Source organism: Labrus bergylta, chromosome 20, assembly GCF_963930695.1.
Source record: "Labrus bergylta chromosome 20, fLabBer1.1, whole genome shotgun sequence".
In the NCBI taxonomy this organism is placed as follows: domain Eukaryota; kingdom Metazoa; phylum Chordata; class Actinopteri; order Labriformes; family Labridae; genus Labrus; species Labrus bergylta.
This window is the reverse complement of record NC_089214.1, coordinates 9,861,102-9,882,260: the sequence shown is the minus strand read 5'-3', so window position 1 is coordinate 9,882,260 and position 21,159 is coordinate 9,861,102. Positions and strand designations below refer to the sequence as shown.

At 42.2% G+C, this 21,159-nt stretch overlaps 2 protein-coding genes across 2 annotated transcripts in view; one reads left to right on the top strand and one right to left on the bottom strand.

Annotated features, from left to right (window-relative positions):
• The first annotated feature begins 1,139 nt into the window (after positions 1-1,139).
• On the top strand, positions 1,140-12,221 carry cavin4b (caveolae associated protein 4b). The gene is made up of 2 exons (XM_065948952.1): positions 1,140-1,832; positions 8,864-12,221. The coding sequence occupies exons 1-2, from the start codon at positions 1,473-1,475 to the stop codon at positions 9,413-9,415; spliced, it is 912 nt and encodes a 303-aa protein (XP_065805024.1). The 5' UTR covers positions 1,140-1,472; the 3' UTR covers positions 9,416-12,221.
• dnah5l (dynein, axonemal, heavy chain 5 like) overlaps positions 11,787-21,159 on the bottom strand; it is a 44,435-nt gene continuing 35,062 nt past the window's right edge. Inside the window, exons 80-97 of the mRNA XM_065949156.1 lie at positions 20,541-20,696; positions 20,240-20,422; positions 19,463-19,633; positions 19,082-19,333; positions 18,762-18,888; positions 18,534-18,655; positions 18,272-18,421; positions 17,816-17,980; positions 17,483-17,700; positions 16,897-16,952; positions 16,160-16,281; positions 15,844-15,994; positions 15,315-15,514; positions 15,046-15,234; positions 14,697-14,829; positions 13,901-14,109; positions 13,587-13,808; positions 11,787-13,291 (exon numbers count right to left, since the gene is read on the bottom strand). Of these exons, the coding sequence (XP_065805228.1) occupies positions 13,043-13,291; positions 13,587-13,808; positions 13,901-14,109; positions 14,697-14,829; positions 15,046-15,234; positions 15,315-15,514; positions 15,844-15,994; positions 16,160-16,281; positions 16,897-16,952; positions 17,483-17,700; positions 17,816-17,980; positions 18,272-18,421; positions 18,534-18,655; positions 18,762-18,888; positions 19,082-19,333; positions 19,463-19,633; positions 20,240-20,422; positions 20,541-20,696 (3,075 nt within the window). The 3' untranslated portion in view covers positions 11,787-13,042. The remainder of the gene's footprint in view (positions 13,292-13,586; positions 13,809-13,900; positions 14,110-14,696; positions 14,830-15,045; positions 15,235-15,314; positions 15,515-15,843; positions 15,995-16,159; positions 16,282-16,896; positions 16,953-17,482; positions 17,701-17,815; positions 17,981-18,271; positions 18,422-18,533; positions 18,656-18,761; positions 18,889-19,081; positions 19,334-19,462; positions 19,634-20,239; positions 20,423-20,540; positions 20,697-21,159) is intronic.

Here is a 21,159-nt window from a genome sequence, read left to right as displayed (position 1 = left end):
GCAGCGAGTCGATCCCCATAGAGCCCCATGTAAAAATGTCAAACTTCACAGCAGAAATGTACATGTTTACAGCCTGGTGAAGAAAACTGTTTTGTCTGCATAACTAATTGCTGTACAGGCGGACTTTTTATACAACTCACCTGTTTAGATTATATAAAGCCTAAAGTGATGAAGAAGGTGGGAGCTGCAAGCTCTCTGCTAGGTGTCACCTCAGCTAATTCAGTTACTGAATTTAACCTTCTGGCCTGTGTTTTGGAACCTTTTGGAGATTTAACCAGAACTTCTATGTTTCTCTTATTCTACTTCAAATTTCCCCTTCTTGTTTTTACAAATAGAACTTTAATATTAAGGCTTTAAATGGCAGACCAAAGGCGTTTTTGCTTTGACTGAAACTGATTTCCCTTCATCACAGTGAGTTATATTGGTTGCTGCTTGCTCATCCCATCTCAGCTCCTCCCTGGCTCCACCCCACTAGTCCAAAATCGGACCACCTGGCTCCAGTAACCGACAAAGATGGCAGCGGAGGCAAGTGTTAGACTGAGGAATTCTCTGAGGATTCTTAGCCGTTCATTGGGAGGCCAACAAAGTCTAAACCAGGAGGGAGAGATTAAGACAGAACAAGTGAAAAGGTGACAGCTGATAGATGGGCGATGGAGGAATAAACGGGAGGGGGTTTCCATTTCTTCAAATACACTCATCTCCCAAAGAGGTGCATGGAGTCACTTTACCCTCACACTATTTTTAGCAGGAGAGAACACAGAGAGATGTCAGGATCCATGTCACTCTTTATCCAATCATTCACACACCCATTCCTGTAATGTTGATTTGATTTCTAGATTCTGAAGTATGAGAAGTTTGCAGGTTTGTCAGTGTTTCTTACAACCTTGAGAAGTCAGCATGACTTATTAATATCAAGTTTGAATGAAATAAACTCTGACTCTGATTTGTTCTTGAGTTGATCTATTCAGAAAGTCTTAAACTCTGGCACTATGCCGTTCAAACATTGATTAATGATTGTTAAAGTCAATGATACGCTCAGCTCTCCCTCTAGTTTTACCTTCTCTCGTTTTAGCCTCCTCCACCCCTCTTAACTCCTGTCATCCCTCCCTCCTTCCCTCCGTCTCTCTCCCAGTAGGGTGGAGTCTATCAGTTCATCTGACCGGTGTCAGGGTCAACTTCCAGTTGTAGAGGGGGGATCTGGTACTCTGGGCCTCCTCCCCTGTGCTCCTCCTTTTTCCTTGGATCCCTCAATGACTCAACTCTTCTCTTTATCGACGCGTTGATCTTCCGTTGTATTCCAAGATTTTGCTGCTGATTGTAAAAGATCCAGCTGGACTCTTCCACCTCCCTTCTTCCCTTTCCACTTTTGATTCCACTTTTGGATCAATTGGTTCTAACAGTCGATCAAGCAATCAACCAGGTAACTGATTGCCAAGTCAACCGAAGGGGAAAACAGGAACAAAAGAGAAAGTATGACGGACAAAGCTGGCATGACAGGTGGCGGGGACGATGCAGGAAGCATCATGGCTTTGCTGGAGCGCGTGGCGGGGCTCATGGACACCGTCCAGACCACGCAGCAGCGCATGGAGGAGCGTCAGCTGGAGCTGGAGAGCACAGTCAAGACCATCCAGGCCGATGTTGTAAAACTGACCAATGACCATGCCAACACCAGTTCAACAGTCGACCGGCTGCTGGAGAAGACGCGCAAGGTCAGCCGTCACATCAAGGACGTCAGGGTGCGTGTAGAAAACCAGAACGTCAGAGTGAAGAAGGTGGAGGCCACCCAAGGAGACCTCCTGGCCAAGAACAAGTTCAGGGTGGTCATTTATCAGGTGAGACTTTGGTCGTTCGGCTGTTCAGACAAATCCTTTCCAATACTGGAGATCTTTGATCTGTTGTCGATGTAGCACTGGAACCTTTGAGGTTCTTCAAATTGCCACTTGGGTTCTCTGGGTGACACCATTTTTTTCTTGTGGACAGCATCAAACTTAACCGTCGCGCCCTTAGGATTTCTAGTCACAACTCAAAGAGGGTAAGCTTAGGTTTAACTTGTCAAAACAAGAGACTGCAGCTTTTTAGAAATCCAAAATTCTGAACCTGATTCCAATTTTCACAAGCCAAAACTGAAGGGGACCAAACTGAGGTCGTGTCAAATCCAAAACCAACCAACCAAAAGCAAAGTCAACCTGATCAGACAGAGATCTAGAATCCTTTGAATATCTACCTGACCAGTCTGGATTAAACATACGTTAGAATGGGCCAAGTTGCTTTCGTGCTATAAAGAACCATTTAAACCTGTGAGGATCTTGAACAAAGACTATTGGAGAAGTTTCAGTGGCCTTTATTTGTAGTGCTATGCTTTAAATCTGGCTCAACATATACCTTTCCAATGTCTAAAATGATAGTTTTCAGTTCTTATAGGTAATTACTATAGCAGTAAAACTAAACAGTGGGACTCGTGAGTCGTCAAAGGGCCATTGTGTGCCCAACAAATGATGAATGAAGAGTGTGTAGCTGGTTTATAGAGAAAAATCAACCTGTATTCAGTTTAAAAAGAGCAGAATAACTCTTACTCGTCAATAAAATTGTATCTTAAAGGGTCAGAGTGATGCTTCATATGGCCCTTAGAAGCAACAAAGCTTTTAAAGCAAATCAGTTTGATTGGTCCAGAAGTAATGAGAACTATAGGAGACTTATTTGGCACAAATTTTCAATTTCTCCCCTCATCCAAACCAGTGATTTTTAAATCTGTAGTTTGGTTTGTGATTTACTCTGGTTTACAGTAACTGTGGTGAACCTCGAAAAGACACTCACAATCCCTGAGCAAAGCCTGCAGAACTCTGACATCTTTAAACATGAATAGACTGCATTAGCTGACGAACACTTCACTTGGGGTTGAAATAGAAACAAGCAGACACACCAACACACGCACACACCACACTATAGGCTTCCTTTTACTTCTTTGGCCTTCACAGTTAGCAGCTGCCAGTGCAATGGTGACCTGGTTATTTTAGCCCTGGATAAACGTCAGAATGCTGAAAGGTTACACCATAGAGCTACAGCTCATAGAGAGGGTTTTACTTTGTGAATGATTATTTGGCTGTTTTATTAAGACAATGGTTTCCTGGTGGAATATGAGTGCAGCGTTGGGTTTATGTACTTTTGCCTTCCATTCTCTTTCATTTCTGCCTCTTGAGTTGATATGTTTCGTCTTGCTGTAGCCAAGCTATCTGATGTCATGGCCAAAAATGTCACTCAATTCTGCCAAAATAACAAGATATTGGCGCTCCATGCACGTCAATTCATGCTCCCTCACCAAAACGATGAGCATGTGGGAGATTTCATGTCAGAGCTTTCTCTAAGTTTGTTATGATCACTAAAGTACTGCCGCTTGATCCAGATTTCACTATCAATATTTTGGGGACCCTGATGCAGCTGCATATGTAGCTAATGTACAAAATATTAGATAAAATTAAAAAGCCAGCATAATATTTAGCTTGTATACTACAAAAACTCAAATCTTAACAAGTGTGTTTGACTAATTTCTCGTCAAAAGGTTTTCATTACATTCAATATATGCCAAATACATCTTACGAGTCCACCAGATAAACATCTTATTTCAAGATATAAAAGCACAAAATAAGGCCTGAATTGCTTGTAATGGCTTATATGAAGCGTAATTAGAAATTTTGGATGAGCAATTAGACAAAAAGACTAGCTAAGGTTGGAATTTTTGCAGTGTAGACCAGGAATGAACTCTAGAATAGCTGTGTGGGGTTTGGTTCATTACTGTAATCTGTGCTGTCTGCTGCACAGTGTCAGGTTGCTGCGTGTTCTGTGAGGTAACATGTTCAGAGAGAGCTGTGATTGGCTGGCTGCTGCAGCTAGATCTCAGACTCCAACGTGCAAATAAATGCTTTGTTAACGTCATGTTGGATGGAAGTTAGAAATGAGAACATTTCCAATGTTTGCATGAGCAAATTTGTGTTAGATTTTTAGAAATTCTGCATTGTAAAAATAAATATCTGCACTTAGCAACTGTGGAGTGGTAAAATAAGACTCGCATAAGGGGCAAGTGTTAATTGCAGGATTGCAGGTCTTGGGGCAGGTCGACACCCTTACCGTTCTTTTCTCTACATGATGTAAAGGAAGGTTGGATGCTATGATGTTATACTACTGTATACAGGTTTGAAAATTGGTATGCATAATTGGAATCTGATCATTTTGTTTTCATGTTGTTCTTTTCAGCAAGTAAAAAGACAATGTATAGTACAAATCAAGAGGGACATTGAGTTAAAATGCTTCGTAAAACAACAAATTTGATAGCTTACCAAGTACCAACAGATAAGTCACAGCAGCTAAAGAGGGTTTTAGAGGGTTTGTTGATGAAAGCTGGCATCATATACGTCAACTGCCTTCAGGTCAGCCAATAGAAAAATTGATTTGCAGTAGTCAGGTTTCAACCTGCAGAGGGCAAGCGCTTTGCATATTTCTAACACAATATGCAGAATTGTACATACAGAGGTTTACAGCTGCAAAACAGTAGTCTGCAGGTTTAGTTACTCTTTATATTACTTTCAGCTTGCTAACCTAACTCACTGGTAAGAATTTACACCTTTCCTTTTTTATTGTGAATAACTAACGTAAAGTATTGTTACTAAAATATTGGTTTAATGCTATTATTAGCTGTATAGCAGTTTTAAACCCATTTTATTGAATGAGATATTTGCTTTTACTTTAAAATTGGTATGATGACTCACTGGATTTTCATGCAGTCAGCTGACTAGTTAAAGGTAATTTCTTCAAACATTATTTATCAGAGAGCCTTTTCTAATATTTATTTTTTTAAAGATTTATTTTTGACATGCGGGAAAGGAGCCACAAGTCAGATTCGAACCTGGGTCGCCCGCTTGGAGGACTATAGCCTCCATACATGGGGCGCGCACTAACCACTGCACCACCAGCAGTGGTCTGATTTTACCTTAATTATTATTTTCTTTCAAAAGTATTCAATTTCTTTTAAGTTTTGTTTTCTTCCTTTTTGCCTCTTCTGTATTATTTTCTGGTTTCTTTTCAAACCTGATGATTCTAAGACATTAATGTTTAAGTTAGTTGTCTCTGTAAAGGAAAGTACTCAGAGGTTATCGTTATTACTTTGAAATGCTGAACAACAAAGAGGCAGCAACATTAATGCAGATGACTTTGATTACCCTGAAAAACCCTGCAGAAGAACATCTTTTTTTAAAGATTATATTTTGGTCTTTTTGGCTTTTCATAGACTGGACAGATGTAGAGAGACAGATAGAGAGAAGGAGAGAGAGAGAGAGAGAGAGAGAGAGTGGGGGATGACATGCACCAAATAGCTTCATGATTGGGAGTTGAACCTGCTACCAATGTGACGAAGACTGCAGTCTCTGTTAAATGGGGGTCTGATCTATCAACTGGGCTAAATTAGCTCCACAAGTATAACATTTGAACATGATTTTAACTTACAACCTTGAGCGTAACATCTGAATAATGGCTTCTGACAGGTTTAAACCCTATGACACTGAGCATCTCTTTGGTTCTACACGATTAAGCAGCACAAAGAAAACTGGGTTTTAGGAAAAGAAGATCAGGGTATGATTAGGGTTTGATTATTAGAGCAAAAATAATAAGTGGTCATATCTTTATAGTAAATGTAACCAAAACGTTAAAAGGTCTGATTGAAGCTCTGTACCTACACAAACGCTCACTTATTATACCTTATTATAATAATGTTGCACAAGAAAACTGACACCAAATGAAGAGACGCTTGTTGGGTTACTGTGAGAATCAATACTTAGGTTAAGTTCTCCTTGGTTTTTCTGTGGTGTTTAGAAAAGTCTGTAATATGAAAGCTAGTCATGGTAGTCCAAAATTAGGTCTGAGGAATGAAATACAGACTTTCATGTCAAGTCATGTTTACAAAAGCCCTACTAATTAAAACAAAATTTGAGTTCAAAGAGCGGCTATGGCCTCTGTAGTGTAAGTGACTGTGCCAGCTGAGTGCTGACAGAACGGGTTATTCTGAGTCTGAACCTTCACCGTCTCCTAATATAGCTGTCTGCTTTCTCACCCATCCGCTCTCTCTGGACGACGGTTATAAATCACATTGTTAACCGCTAAATGGCTGCGCTCACTCTTAGATTTGTTCTGACAATTTTTTTGTGACACTGACGGAGGGAGTCCTCTTAGTCAGCTGGAGGGGGGAGAGGCAGGGGTTCAGCTCATTTCTATGATGTCACGGGGTCATTACCTTTCACCCGCCCTCTGACCGCTCCACATCCCGTTTTGGAGAGAAGGAACGACTTCAGTTTGTAGGTTTTAGTAATAAGACGATCAAAGTTGTCAGTAACTTGATTCATTTTCCACATTTAGATCCGGCAGATGGATGATAACCAATAATTCTGGTTCTGTTCAAGGTTTCTGCCTGTTAGAAGAAGCTTTTCATGTCACTGTTGCAGTTAGTTGGGGTAGAAGCTTTAAAAAATATATTTTAAAAAGTAGGCTACAGTCTGGATGTGCTCTTTATGTAAAACATCCTCAGATAACTCTTGATTGGATTTTACTCTAAATAAATAAAAGCTAATTAAATGATTGATGGTTTTGCTACCTGTGACTAACGATAAACAACGCCTTTGATGCTCTATTTTTTTGTAATGCTTCATCTCTCTGGAACTGTACTTTGCAACTGAAAAAAAGCTGAACAAGAGTCTGTAGGATGGACAAATAAGAAATGGATAGACATGTTGCCGATTTTTATTGGTTTGTGGACCAATGTTTTTTTTGGACCAGGTTACATGTTTACCTCTAAAACAGCACAGCACCAAAAGTTTGCATCTCTGTAGTGAAATGAAAACAAAAGACTAAAGTTTGGGTTGCAGTAGTTGGAGAAAGGCTGTAGCTAGCCTAGCTTAGCATTAAAGACTGGAGTTGAGGGAGACGGATAGCCTAAGGTCTAAGATGAACATATCAACACCTGATAAACGCTTCATTTCTCTCTTCAAGCAGGAGTTATTTGATGGAGTTACTTGCTGATCGTTATAAGCTACTCGTTATACGCCAGATTTAGTTTAAATCTCTGCACAGGCCCATGTGTATCAAACCTTAAGACTCTTCTCTGCAGACTTCATGAAGCCGTTAAAAGTCACTGTACCTACTGTTGTTCAAGATAAATTAATTCCATCATCTTTTGTCATGAGTGACAACGTATGGATTGCAAGCTTTTGGATGCTGAATATTGGAACTTCACTGACTTTAAGTCTGTTTGCAAACTCAGCTGCATGTTCTTTCTCCTGCTGTGAGGCTAAGCTATGACAGTTACGTATTCTGTCAAAGCTTTGGAAATGTCAGCCTCTATCAGGTGTCATATTAGGCATGGCCTATGATGCATGTAATGAAAGATCCTGATGATCCCATTAGCATTCCTATGCTACAGAATAGTTTGCTAGCAAGCATGAAAGTTCCTAAACTTTCCTGAACATTATTCAGGATCGACCAAAGAATGTCAGGTTCCTCAGGTGTCATCTAAAAGGTGTCAGTGCCTTTAAAAGGCTACATTTATAACTACATATCTGTCCTTCATTTCCAATGTACTTTAACTGATTTTAGTGGACTGTGTAAGGACCAAAAACATCACATATAAATATTGTGACTGGATGTCAGCCTTTTTTCTTGAGTACTGTAGGTTTCTACCAGTTTTGGGATAAATGTATTGACTTTTTGGAACTAAGGTCTCTGTGTAACACGTTAAGGCCTCTTTGTACGGGTACAGTTCCAGCATCATGAGCGGGACTCCCTGGTCCAGAATCAAAGTCAATCTTCCCAAAGTGACCCCCTGCAGAGATCTGGTTCAATTTGCAGCTTTAGCCTTACCATTTTGCTTCATGTTCAGTGTAATGTGATCTTTCAGCTTCAGACTGCTGCATGCCATGACGTGGCCCGGAGCTGAAAGTGATCCTGATTCGCTCTGTACGCTGCCGCTTGCTGATATGTTTAGCTTCCTGCAGCTGAACTCTGAGCTGCAGAAACAGGTGCTGCAGTTTATTTATGGAGAAAGGATCAGGGCCTGCACGATATCAGATACAGTCTGCAGGACACACTTTAACTAGAGTCTGATTTAAACCTGACATTATTACTGTACAAAACCACCTTAACTAACAAAGAGTCACGGCCAACACCAAGTCATTGTTTTGACAAGAAGACAAAGACTTTGAGAGATTTAGAAGTAATAAAAACTTAGATCGGAGAGTATCAAGACCAAGTTAACTCCAATACTTTTGGGGATTATGACTAAATCAAAACCAAGACTCCAAGGGATTTTGACCAAATCAAGAACAAGACCAGAACATGGCAAAACCAAGTTAAGAGAGAGACCTGACCAGAAATAAACAGCAGCTGAAATTATTGTAACCATCTTTGAATAGTCCTTTCAGTTTGACTGTACAACCGATCGAATAAAACTTCTTAACACTGACATAGCAGCCATCTTTAAAGTCCCAAACTTTTACAAAAGGCAGATGGAATTATAGTATATTTAAATACAAGCAAGTTTTTGGTTGCATTTGAAGCAGGTGATTTGCATCCAATCAATGTAGTGATATCAGAAATGAATGCTCAGGCAGTTCAGACCCTGCAGTGGGGGGTCCTGTTAGGCCAAGATCGAGTCCAAGACAAGATTTGGGAGAGACCAAGACTGATCTTTAGCAATACAACACAACCTGATGTCAACACTAAAACCCAGATTGTTGAGTAAAAGTAAAAAAATGCATTTTATTATTTCTTCAAAGACAATGTAATGATGTATTCTCAGGTTGACACGTTCTGTGTTCTCCTCCCTCAGGGCGACCAGGAGGTGAAATCCGTCGCACCGGGCAATGAACCGGCAGAATCCAGTGGTGCCGGTGGCGCCGGTGCCAGAGCCGAGGTGGAACCAGACAAGTTTGAGCTCCCTCCAGAGTCGGATGAGGAGTACATGGTGGTGGAGGAGGCAGACTCTTCTTCTGCCAGCCGCGTGAAGAAGACGGGGCTGTCCCGCATTGAGAGTTTCAAAGCCACCTTCTCCAAGGAGAACATGAGCAAGACCCGTGAGAACCTGGGCACCAAGGTCAACAGGTTTGGCGAGCGCATCGTGACTGCCGAGAGGCGCGAGAAGATCCGCCAATCCGGCGAGAGGTTGAAGGATACCATCTCCAAGAGCGTCCCGGCAAGACTGAAGAAGGAGAGGACTGTGGCGGAGGGCCAGGAGGGAGCCGAGGGAGCCACTGAGGGAGCCTTGCCTGTTGCGCCTCCAAAGGGGCGTAAAGGCAGCCCGGGTGCTGCCAAGGCTGCTGAGGATGAGGGGAAGGGAGAGGAGTCTGAGGTGCCGATGTACGACATGAAGCAGCTATCGTAAATCACAAGACAGTGAGTGGGAGATTCTGCGCCGTTTTATTTGGACCACTGAGGCCGCACAGAGAGATGGGAAGTGAAATGTTTAGGGTTGCTGCTACAGAGCAGAGCTACAAGAGTGAAAGTGTTGAAGAAGAACATTTGTTTGTTGAAGGAAGTGAGCAGAGGACAGGCCGGTCACAAGTCCAAACTGACTGAACATCAAGACAACAGGAAAAACACTGAGGATATTTCATTATGCAGTTATGTGTGTTCTGGACATTTGTGATCAAATCAGCAACTTATCATGATCTTTTATGGTTTTGTGATCAACAAATACTGACTTTAAAAATCAATGGACAAAGAACTTTTCATATCATCACACGAAGGCCGCTCACTTGTGTTTGCATGCTGAAGACGTAGAAATGTTGGATTATAAAGCTCTGACAGGGTTATGTCACATTTGGTTCTGTAAAATGTTTGGAGAAAAAGTGATTGCTGTAAGTGTTCTGCATTCGGTACGGGTGATTAGTTTGACGTCAAAATGTTTGTGCCATTGGGGATCGACTCGACTGATCTGAGAGAATATAAACTAATTTATCTTTGAGGTCAACATTCAGGAGGAGACTTTGTGTTCAATCGGAGGTCTTTCACCGGTCCAACAGTTGGGATTTACATACCTGACACAAAAAGAGCGATCCTGGTTCGATATCAAACATTATTTGGAACTATGTTGATTCAGGTCCTGGGTTCGATGACGGTAACTTAGCACATGGAGGACCTGTGAACACCTCTACACTGCAAAAACTCAAAATCTGATCAAGTCTATTATTTTTTTCTAAACAAAATCTCATTACACAAAATGTACATAACAAGTCCAGATAAGCATTGTATTTCAAGATATAAGCCAAAAGAAATCGGGCCCATGTTGATTGTTGGAAGGAAAAATGTCTGCCAATGGGGCAAGAAAATGTTACTTGTTGTTTAAGTGTCTTAAAATAATCACATTAAATAATTAAGCTAGTTTGTCTCATTTCAAGACACTCAATTACAAGCAGTTCAGGCCTTATTTTTCCTCTTATATACTGAAATAAAATGTAGCTTGGAATGACTATCTGATTACATTTTTATAGAAATCCAACAACCACTTGTTTTTTGCAGTGTAGACTGTAAATTTGAACTACTTTGATTGTTCTGACAGCTTTGACACGTTCTAAACTGAACAAAACATAAAACGCTTTGTTAGAAATTGTAACAAAAATCAGTAATAAGTTAGCAAAATCTTTGTTATAGCGGCTTAAAATAAAACCACAGGAATATTTGAGAAATAAAACCTTACAACAGTGAAATACCTATATGACAGGATCATGGTTTTAAAGTATTGATTAATATATTATTTAATATATAAAATTTAATTTAAGTGTATACAGTTGAAGTTTGTAAGCGAGAATTGTTTGTCAATGCTGCCTTGTAGTTATAGTATTATGAGCATTTGGCTAACGACAGATTCATTTAGTATTAACCATAGACTGTAAAAAGAAAAGTATTAACTTGTAAGAAAGATTCTGGTGTTTTCAAACTAGGTCCATTTTTAAAATATTTCTAGATCCATCTGACTCATGAGTACAAACTGTTTCTCCAGTGGATTCTTCAGCCTGCATCAGTGAAACAGTGAACCATGGCTGTAATGTAATCCTTTGGGGCAAATTGGCAAATCAACGTTCCTCCACTTAAAGTTGTTTTTCTCACTGACAGGCTCACATTGTTTTTTTTTGTGTCTGTTAGCGTACATCAACAGTAGCAGTTTTTCAGAAAGGGTGCTGGGGCGCCAGCTCTCTCAACATCGAGAGAACAAAGTTTACTTAAACATGTTAAATCGTAATGAATTATTACATTGTGCATGCCAGTCTGTCAGCAGTCATTCGAAATATGTTCCAAATCATACTGGTTCATTTATGTGAGAATACAGATACTTCCTTGTTACACTGGCCAAATGGAAGTGATTGAAAGTCTTTCAAATTTTGTCAGTCAGATGACCTGAAACAATCTATTTTACTTCATGAAATTGATTTTTTCTACAGTGAAATGCAAAATGTTTCTTAAGGTAAATGCAAATTCTGTTAGCCTGTTAATAGCAATTGTCTTTATGAGTTAGCATCAGGCTAATGAACTTAGGTGTACATCCTGGTCCATCTGTAAGATATTGCGCCCGCCCCCTCATTTTTTTTTTGTAAACCAGAAACAGATACATCAGTTCCTATAAACACACCAGACTCCATTGACAAAATCAGTCCTTTTACCTCACAGGATTCACTGGTTTACTGCTGCCTCGATCAATCAGTTATTCGTGTTATTGTTTGACTTTGGTTGTTTTTTTAAGGTTATAAGGTAATATATGAGTTCCAAACAGTAACACAGCAATTCAAAAACGTTGCATTAAAGATCAGAGTCCCTGATTTATTGGAAAGAAAATATACTTATTGTGCCAACAGAGTTTATTGTTCAATTGTGACATTTATTTATTATTTTCTCTGTCTGCTTCTCCTGGATTATTTATTTTTAAGTAGTTGTTTATTTTCACGGCAGAGCTGAAACAATAAAGCATTTAACTGTTTCTCATGTAGCTTTTGAACATGTGACCTCTGACGGTTCACTCTGTAAACCAACCTCATAGCTTGGACGTTGTGATGATCCACATTTTCACAGTGTTGTTGGGAGTTTTTAGTGTTTGTTAGTGAGTGACTGCATGGCTGTAGTTTGTCAGAGATGTAACATTACGCAGATTTGTGTTTGATTGTCATGTTGAGAAATAAAAGTTAACTTTTCTGTAACTAGAGAGAAGTATGTTTGTTTAAAGAAAGACACACAACTTCTAAAAGCTTAAAAGAAAGGCTCCAATTCAAGTTACAGTTTTTCTCATAGTTGTTTGGATATAGCTATTTTGAGTAGTGATTTAGTGAGTTTATCCTCATTTAAAAAGAGAATACACTAAAAAAAGAAAAAATCACATTAATTTTGAGCTACACAGCTCTTTAAATACCATCTGCTGCGGACTTTGATGAACACAATGGAAATCATCACACAGGTAGACAGAATTAACCTTTTTCATACTGGTGAGACCTCTTTTTCTGGATTTACATTAATATAGACTACTTCATGAATAAGGTTGTAATATTTCAAGTCCTAACATTGAGACTTAATTCTCATATTACTGCAACTTTGTTCTCATAATATAACCTTTTTTTTACTCATAATATTGCGACATAATTCTTGAATCCTCTATATTTGGTTCCTTTAATGCAGCCCAAATACTACATTGTAGGTTTGAGCTGATAGTGACAGAGAAATCATTACACAATTAAATTACAAAAAATCACAGGACAACTGTTTAAGCTCTACAAATCATTTAGAAAGTAAAGAAAAATGTTTAAATATGTAAAAACAGTTTATCCGATACATTAATGTTTCCTTTTATTTTATATAAATGAATTGAAATTTGTTGAATTTTCACCGGGAACGTATAAAATATGTGCTTTGCTCATAAATAGTTCAATGTGGAAGTAAATTGAACCTCATTGGTCCTTTAGATTCTACTTTTCGACAGCATGATTGTCCCTGGGCCGTAACAATAACATTAAAAGTGGTCACATGGTCACTTGCAGTCGCAGAGCAGAGCGGCTCCTCGCAGCGTCCAGTGCTCGACCGGCTGCACGCTCCTCAGCTGCAGGGAGAAGATGAAGTTCAGGTCGGTGCGACGCGGCTTCTTATAGACCGGACACAAGTACAGGCTGATCGCCCCCCCACCTCCAACACCGCCACCTCCAGGCTGAGGCTTACTGTCGGCCATGTTGGCTGAACTGACGGCGTAGACGTGGACGACGGGGAGGGGCGTGAAGAGGACCTGAGAGGAGACAGCAGAGAGGCTCATGAGTTTTTTGAGAACAATTTTGAATTTCTGATGTTATTTTCTTCTTTATTTATTTGTGTTTTCTTTTTATTTCCTGTCCCCTGTTTAATTATTAAGTTAATCTTCTTCTAAATAGCCTCTAAGAAGGTGGATTTGATTTATTTATGTTATATATTTTTTCACATATTGAAATCACTTTTTGTTTTGTTTCCTTTCTCAAATATTTGATTTTTTATTATTATTGTCAAATATGTAGCAAAGATGTTCAAAGAAATAATGCCACACTTACCTTGGGCGGGGCCTCAGTGAGTTTGGCACTGCGTCGGTCCCATCCCGCCCCGTCCAGAAAGAGGCCGTAGATGTAGACTCCGCCCACGTCCTCTGGGGGTGGAGCAGACACATCCTCTCTCATCATCTTGGTGACATCGTTGCTAAGGGTGACAGTATCCAAGGCCCAGCCCCTGGACAAGTTGGAGCGTGTGGTCTCCTGACGCATGGCGGTCAGAAAACCCTGAGAGAAAAACAACATGAATCTGTGAATACGATTGGACGAGACTGAGGCCGAAAGTTTCCACCTTTGTTACATTCTATATCTAATCAGACCTGGGGGTTAAAAAATCCGGTGAGCCAGAACTGGTTGGGCCGGCCAGCGCTGATCCAGCCGCTAAGCTGCTGGTTCCTCTCCAGCAGCTCGCTGAACCAGAATCCTAACGTGGCTGACGGCCAGCTGAGCCGCAGCCACAGGCGAGGGATCCGAGCGTCGAACATGCAGTCGAGGGCATCGCGCAGGTCCTCTGACATGATGATGGTACCTGCAGACACAGAGGTCCAATAAATACTTAAGAAGCAGTCGACGGTTTTATTTCCCTCGTAAGAACAGGAATCTTCTCTTTCGATCATTACGTCAGCAGATTTTTATTTGTAATTATTTATTTCATTTCATTTGGTGAGATAACATCATGAAAAGAAAAAAAGTATAATAACGGAAAGATTCCTGAAACATACATTTTTTTACATTTTAGAAATTTCTGTTGTCGCACTCTGTAAGTCATGCAACACACACACAGGCTGAAATATACACATGCACAAACAGGATCCTATGGACATGCACTAATGGAGCGATGCCAGAGTGAGGGAGCTGCCCACAGCAGGCGCTCCTGAGCTGATGGTGGGGTGGGGAGGGGATCAGTGCCTTGCTCAAGGGCACCTTGGCAGTGCTCAGGAAGTGATCTGGCACCTCTTCAGCTACCAGACCAGCTTCCAGATTTGGTCCGCACCGGGACAGCCCAAACCCCTACAGACTGAGCTACTGCCGCCCAATGTTATACAGAGCACATTTGAGGCAAGAACGGAGATAATTAGTGTGTGTGTTTGTGTGTGTGTGTGTGCTGTGACTCACCGTCGATGGCCAGTCTGAGGTCAGTGAGCGTGCTCCGTACACTGCTGATGACACGCTGCATGCGGTCCACTTCCTGTCGCAGGAAGATGTTCATTGGCTGAAGGGGACCCATCTTCTGTAGTTGAGCTTTCACCTGAAAAAAAAAACACACAGTTATTAATTCCAATGACACACTCCAGTGTGGGGTTCAAGTGTACTAGAACAACCCAGTAATTGTAGGGAAGAAGGAATCGGACCTCAAATCAACCAGATTATCTTGTAGTCTGGGCCAGGCTCTAGTTAGTTAGTTTGCTTTTATCATTTTGTGTCTTTGATGGTTCACAGGGTTGGATCACATTTGTTGCGTCACCTCATGCGCTACGTAGTCAGGTGGTAGCTTCTCCAACATCTCATTCGCTAATCTCAGCACGCTCGCCTCCCTCGTCTCACCGGGCCCGCCCCCGCTGTCTTTGGGTTGTATGCTGATGATGGTGCTGAGCGTCTCATTGGCCAGGTTGGTCTGGTAGGTGATGTCAGCATTGGGGTGGAGCCCAAAAACCTACAAATAAAAAGTCACAGGTTTAATGATAAAGCCTGCTGAACTGTCCGGGTTTCAACATGAGCCTCCTGCTGTGTGACCTCAGGGGAGTCGACCAGGGGCAGGGCCTCAATGTGCTGCAGGACGTCCTGGACTGATTTGGACACGCTCGGGATGGTGTAGCCTTTATAGAAGCAGAACTTGTCGCTGAAGGTGTTCTCGCTGAACCACACACTGGTGAAAGTGTTGAGGAGATGTTTGTCCAAGTCGTCTGTCACCCGGCCGCCGTACTGGACCTCACCTGAGTGTGACATGGAGAGACAGAGTCAGGAAGAGGCTTAAGGAAAAAAACAAAATAAACAGTCTTGAACGGTGACACAAGCTGCAGGTCGAGGTCAACATGTACAATAAACTACACAGACTCTAAAAGGCCCCAGAGCCTCAGTGTCTGTCAGCAGATTTGGCGTGCTAACTTTAATGTCTGGCCTTTGCCACAGAGGATTACTCCTGTATACTAGCTGCTGACAGAAGCAACCCTCTGGAGTAATTCAAAAACCTTTTGTGACTCATTAAGAACATAAAACTTATTTTTTGGTTAGAATTCAGAATGGCGTCCATTCAAAGACCGACCCAGCATGTAGCGCAGGCAGCTCCAGTTCACTCCTCTCTTTGAGTCCAGCTCGTCCAGGTGGTTCTGCACAAACTGCATGCTGGAGGTGAAATCGGCCTGGTTGAACTCGTAGGGGATGTTCCAGCCGAGAGGACCGAACTTTCGTCGCTCCTGATGGTGAGGAAAGTTGGAGAAAAAAAAGCATCATTTGATAGGAGGATCATCATGCAGAATACTCAAAAAGACATGGAGCATGTTTTTGTGTTTTTTTTAAAACACATTATCAGTTTATAGTGATGCATTGGATTGAATATGTTTTTCTTTGTGTCCACAGACCTGCACAGTGGTGTGTAAGAAGGCCAGAGCGAACAGCAGAGGCTTCCACTGAGGCAGGTTGCTGATGTCTAACTGATCCTGAGTGACGCCGTTAAACGTCCTCTTCAGACCAGCCTTCATCCCTGACCAAAACAGGCAGGGGAAGAAAATGATTAGAAGCATTACATGAATAGTTGGTGAAAGAGAGGAAGCAAAGAGAGGAAGAAAACTAATGTAAAAAAACAAAAAGCTACGATAACACCTGTTGTAAAGGAGGCTAAAGGTATAAGGGCATGTGTCCACACACAGCGTTAAAACACCCTCGGCAGCAGGTGTTTCTCATAGTTCAGCTTTTCGAACAGTGTGGCGCGTGTAAATGTCAGTACTCCCTCACCGACCGATCAAAATCAAGGAGGGGCGTGATTTCTGATATCAGCTTTGTCAACAACAATGGCCGAGGAGATGCCAGTCTGACTTGTCTTTTATCATTTTCTGATCCAGTGCTGCTGCTAAAGCCAGAGCATGACTCCTTTACATTGTTTGCATGCTTCCTTAGTGATATTTCCTTAAATTAAAGCAAATATTAAGCACACAGAGATATCTAAAACACACATAAAGGACATTATCAAGGGAAGCAGAAGTCTGTGGACATAGAACCCAACACATCAAACAAGAATCCAGTCAGTAGGAAGAGGAAAGTTCAAGAAACTGAGCAGTACGGTACGTTTTATACCAGACATTCGAGAGGAGATCCTTACCCAGAGGAGGTTCATTGGTGAACTTGATGGAGGACTGGAGGAAGGTGATGGGGAATCTGTAACCAAAAAGTGAATGTATTGATTTGAATCCACAGAAATCCACGTCCAAGTGAGTGACAGAAAGAAAAACAGAAATAGGGCGTGAGGGTGAAAACGGCACGCCATTTCACGTTGTTTGGCATTGCAGCTCTTGTGGCTGTTTGGACAATCGAAAAGTAAACAGTGGAATCAAGCTCATTATGTCGCCAAGGCTTGCTTGTTGCGGTTAAGTGAAAAGAGACCAGTTACATTCTGCTATTTATTTCTGATGTTAATTTGGACATTTTGTATTTTGGCTCATTTGGGACTCCAGACAGCCTCGAGTGGACACTAAGTGAACTGTAGTTTTTAGTACCTCAGCGGTTTTCACTTGCTTTTCAGGCTTTTAATTAACTAGAAATCTTAGTAGGTCTGACTTTGAGCATTGATTGACCCTTCCTACAGCGCCACCCTGAGGACAACTTCTGCATTAGAGATCACTCATGAAAATAAATCATGAGTAAATGTTTTATTTAGGTTTCAAAGCCCGGTCTGTGTGTTTGGTTACCTTGGGTGAACGTCAGTCGTCAGCCACACCCTGAAACCTTTGTGCACGCTTTCTGGCGTTGCCGTGGTGACCGTCTCCAATAACTCGTCCAGGAAGTCCAGTCCCAGGTGGCAGTTCTGGAGGAGGAGCCAGCCGCCGTCCATCATACTGTTGGCCAGCAGCCTGCGAGCGTGGACCTCTTGTCCCTGCCCCATAGAAATGGGGCGACATGGCGCTCCCTGCAGGCAGAGAACAGAAGACTGTGTTGCTTTGCATTGATCAGTACCAACCAAAAATATGTTTCTGTTGGTTTTAAACCATGACTCATTGCATTCATTGTAACAATCTGTCCACCTTGTTCTTGGCGAGTCTCTCGATGTTTTCTGTCGGGTCGGAGCCCATCGACAGGAGACACACCATCGGCGTCCTGCTGTCGCTCTCTGCTAACATGGCGTCCAGGTCCAGAACCAAACCTTCAGCATACTGCGGACCCAGAGACTCTGAGATGTAGTGACGCGCCTGGACACACACACACAAACACACACCCACATCATCACACAACACCTGCTCGTCTTCTAATCACTGACTTCAAACCCATCTGCGAAGGTCCAACTGAGCTCACATTTCAGTCCAAACTACTCCCGACATGTTGTTTATATTTTGGTTTAAAGATTTTTTTCAAGAAGGTGATACTTGTTTTGGTTATTTGGCTGAAGCATTTTTTTGTTACAACATCTTATCTTGTATAAAACGTGCTATATACAATACAATATAGTATATTGTATAATATATTTAGTAAAGCAATCCGACCTGAGCAGTGGTTCGGTCCGGACACCAGCTCCTGATGAGAAGAAGTTTCCGGAAGGTGTCAAGCTTTTCCTCGTACCCATCAGGCAGTGGGGTTTCCTCTGGCGTTGGATGGTCAAACCAGGTTCTCCAGGCACGCTCGTTCTGGCTCACCTGGACGCAAAGAAACTCCCATCTTTATTTATTTGTGATGTTTATTTTCCTTATGTGCTCTGATTGGTGGAACCTTGAGCACTCATTTGTATTGTATTCTCTAAAGCTATACCTGGGTCAGGATCTGTGTGAACGGGGGCAGGCTGGACAGCTGCACCAGATTGAGCCAAGTCTGATCCAGGATCCAGCGCCGAGGTTTGGTTTCTACAGAGTTCAGGTCCAGAGAAGCTCCGCCTACATTAAAGAAAACCGTGTTTTTGTGTCAAACTGCTTTTGTTAAACAAAAAAAAATGTAATAATGGAAAGAGGAGGAGGAGGAAGAGGGGTGCAGGTGTGTTACCTTTGACGAAGGTGAGCACCTCAGGGTGCGAGATGTTTCTGGCCTGCAGGTCGATCTTCAGAGCTAGCAGCAGAGTGAAGAGCAGTTTGTGTTCCTCGTACAGACTCCTGGCTGTGTAACAGAACACCTGACAGAGGGACAAACAGGCGCTCAGTCAGTCAACAGTACGGCCAATCAACAATCGAGTCAGCCAGTCTCAGGTCAGGGTGGAGTCAGAGCAGGGAAGACATTTAATGAGAAAAATCATCCAAATATCTAAAACGTCCAGCTCCTGTTTTTAATTGACCTATGATTTGATTATGCTGGATTATGAACATTACCTGGTATGTGAGAAAGCTGACGATGTTGCTGATGCGTTTGGAGGTGACTTGTGATTTGGCCGAGTGCCGCATGGACGAGTCAAAGAGCCCCAGGAACTGCCGCAGAGACGTCTGGTACATGATGTTAACCAGCGACATCTCCACGATCAGGAAGTAGAGGATGCTCCCCCTTGTGGCCACCGGCCGGTACTCCTCCCTGGCTTGGTTGATCTTCACCTCTGTCTCGGCGGCAACAGACAGCTTCTCACTCACCTGGTAAAACAAGGTAGTTACTTTCATCTTTGTCAGGGAAACTTCAGCCACATGCTGTTTATAACTGTGGACACAGAGATGTAAGGTTATCATAAAACAAAAGAGCAGACTCAGACAGAGAGCAGGTACCTCCTGAACCGTTCTCTTTGTGACCCTCAGAACCTCGATCAGAGACTCGTCCTCCACCAGAGAGCCCTGTGTGCTGGTCAGCCTGAACAGCAGACTGTCCTCCAGCTCCTGCATCTTCCTCTTGTTGGACGTCACCTCCTCTAGGAGCTGCACTCGCTCTGCCTCCAGCTCCTGGTGGGACCAGCAGGGTGGAGGTCAGATTCAAAGTTTGCAGAGGATTATGTTTTAAGATTTGTATCATTAGACTGGCACTGACTCTTCATATATTGGAGACAATGGAGAAAAGCCATAATACTGCCATAATGACCCTAAATCGTATCAAGTCTCACAGTTGAACGCAGTCCATTCCAGCCATATGGGGGTGCTAAATGTCTACTTTTACATCACTTATAACCTATCTTGGTATCAATATCACCTTATTAATACTGTTTATGCACTTCTGAAAAACAGTAGTACTTTGAATGAATCTCCTGTGCATGAAGAAATCACCCCAAAGTATTGATATAAGCAGCATATCCATGTTTTCAAAATGTCATTGGCTACAAGAAATGTCTATCATTTTCACAGTTGTGTGCAGTTAGCCATCAGAACAGGAGGAGGCCCCTCCTTTCCACTCAGGCACTCATTGGCTCATCTAGGTTTATGGTCTCAATCTCTGGTGTCAAGTCTTCTTTAATACAGCACGATGGTCTTTTGGTAAATAATGGTCCCATTTAAGTGTCAAAGAGACCAGAAAGAGGGAAGGATACTAGCTTACTGCTGTGTGGGTGAGCTGACCTGTTTCTCCAGCAGTATGACTCGGCCCAGCAGCTGGTCCTCCAGGCCGCGCTGAGTGACGGTGAAGTCGACCACGGCCGTCCTGGCGCTGACCTCGGGGCTGTACGCCGGGTTGGCCAGCTTGGTAGTGATGTAGAGAGTGAAACCCTTCATCACATCCACCTCCTTATCTCCCACCTTTACCTGCAGGAGGCGAGGAAGAAATCCCTGATGGTTTGCTTTTGTAAGACTTTGGATTGGTTCATGTTGTGTATGTGTATATGTACGAGTTGCTGTGATATTCAAGTCACTGCTGTCCTACTTTATACGTCGATCCAGACTTGATGTAGTTTTTGTCCAGTATGTTGTCCAGGACGGGGTCCAGTTCCTCTCCTACGTCCTCTAACAGCAGGGGGCGCCCCAGAGACAGACTGTCCTCCAGGTGTGATCGGAAATATTTATGGTTCAGCGACGTCATCTGACACACAGAAGAAGTCAAACAACTGTCAGGAAAAGACTCAAACTGATTCACTTTGTGTGTTTCTGCTTTACTTAAACGTCTCACCAGTAGGGGTTGCAAGAAGATTAAATACACAGGGTCAAGAGGCAACACTCCAGGTGGAAAAATGAAGCCAACATAAAAAGTGCCCAAAACTGCAGTTCCTCCACTGTCCACTAGAGGTGGTCTCTTGCAGCGAGTCAGTCCCCATAGAGCCCCATGTTAAAATGCTGATCTTTAAAGCAGTCCAACAAGTCTCAGCTCCCCTTTTTACAACCAGTCACATTAGAAAATTAGTTTATTTGTATGTTAGCAAAAATTAGCAGCTATCGGTGTCAGTGCTCACCACACCTGGTTCTTTAGCTTGTTCACTGTTTGTCAAATGTTAATTCTTTTTTTTTTTAAATCTCTCAGTGATAAAAATATCATCTGATTTTTACCT

Excerpts from the sequence above, each read along its gene's own strand:
- cavin4b (XM_065948952.1), top strand. The coding sequence starts at position 1,473 with ATGACGGACAAAGCTGGCATGACAGGTGGCGGGGACGATGCAGGAAGC. Across the intron at positions 1,833-8,863 it reads TCAGGGTGGTCATTTATCAG|GGCGACCAGGAGGTGAAATC; the intron begins GTGAGACTTTGG and ends CTCCTCCCTCAG.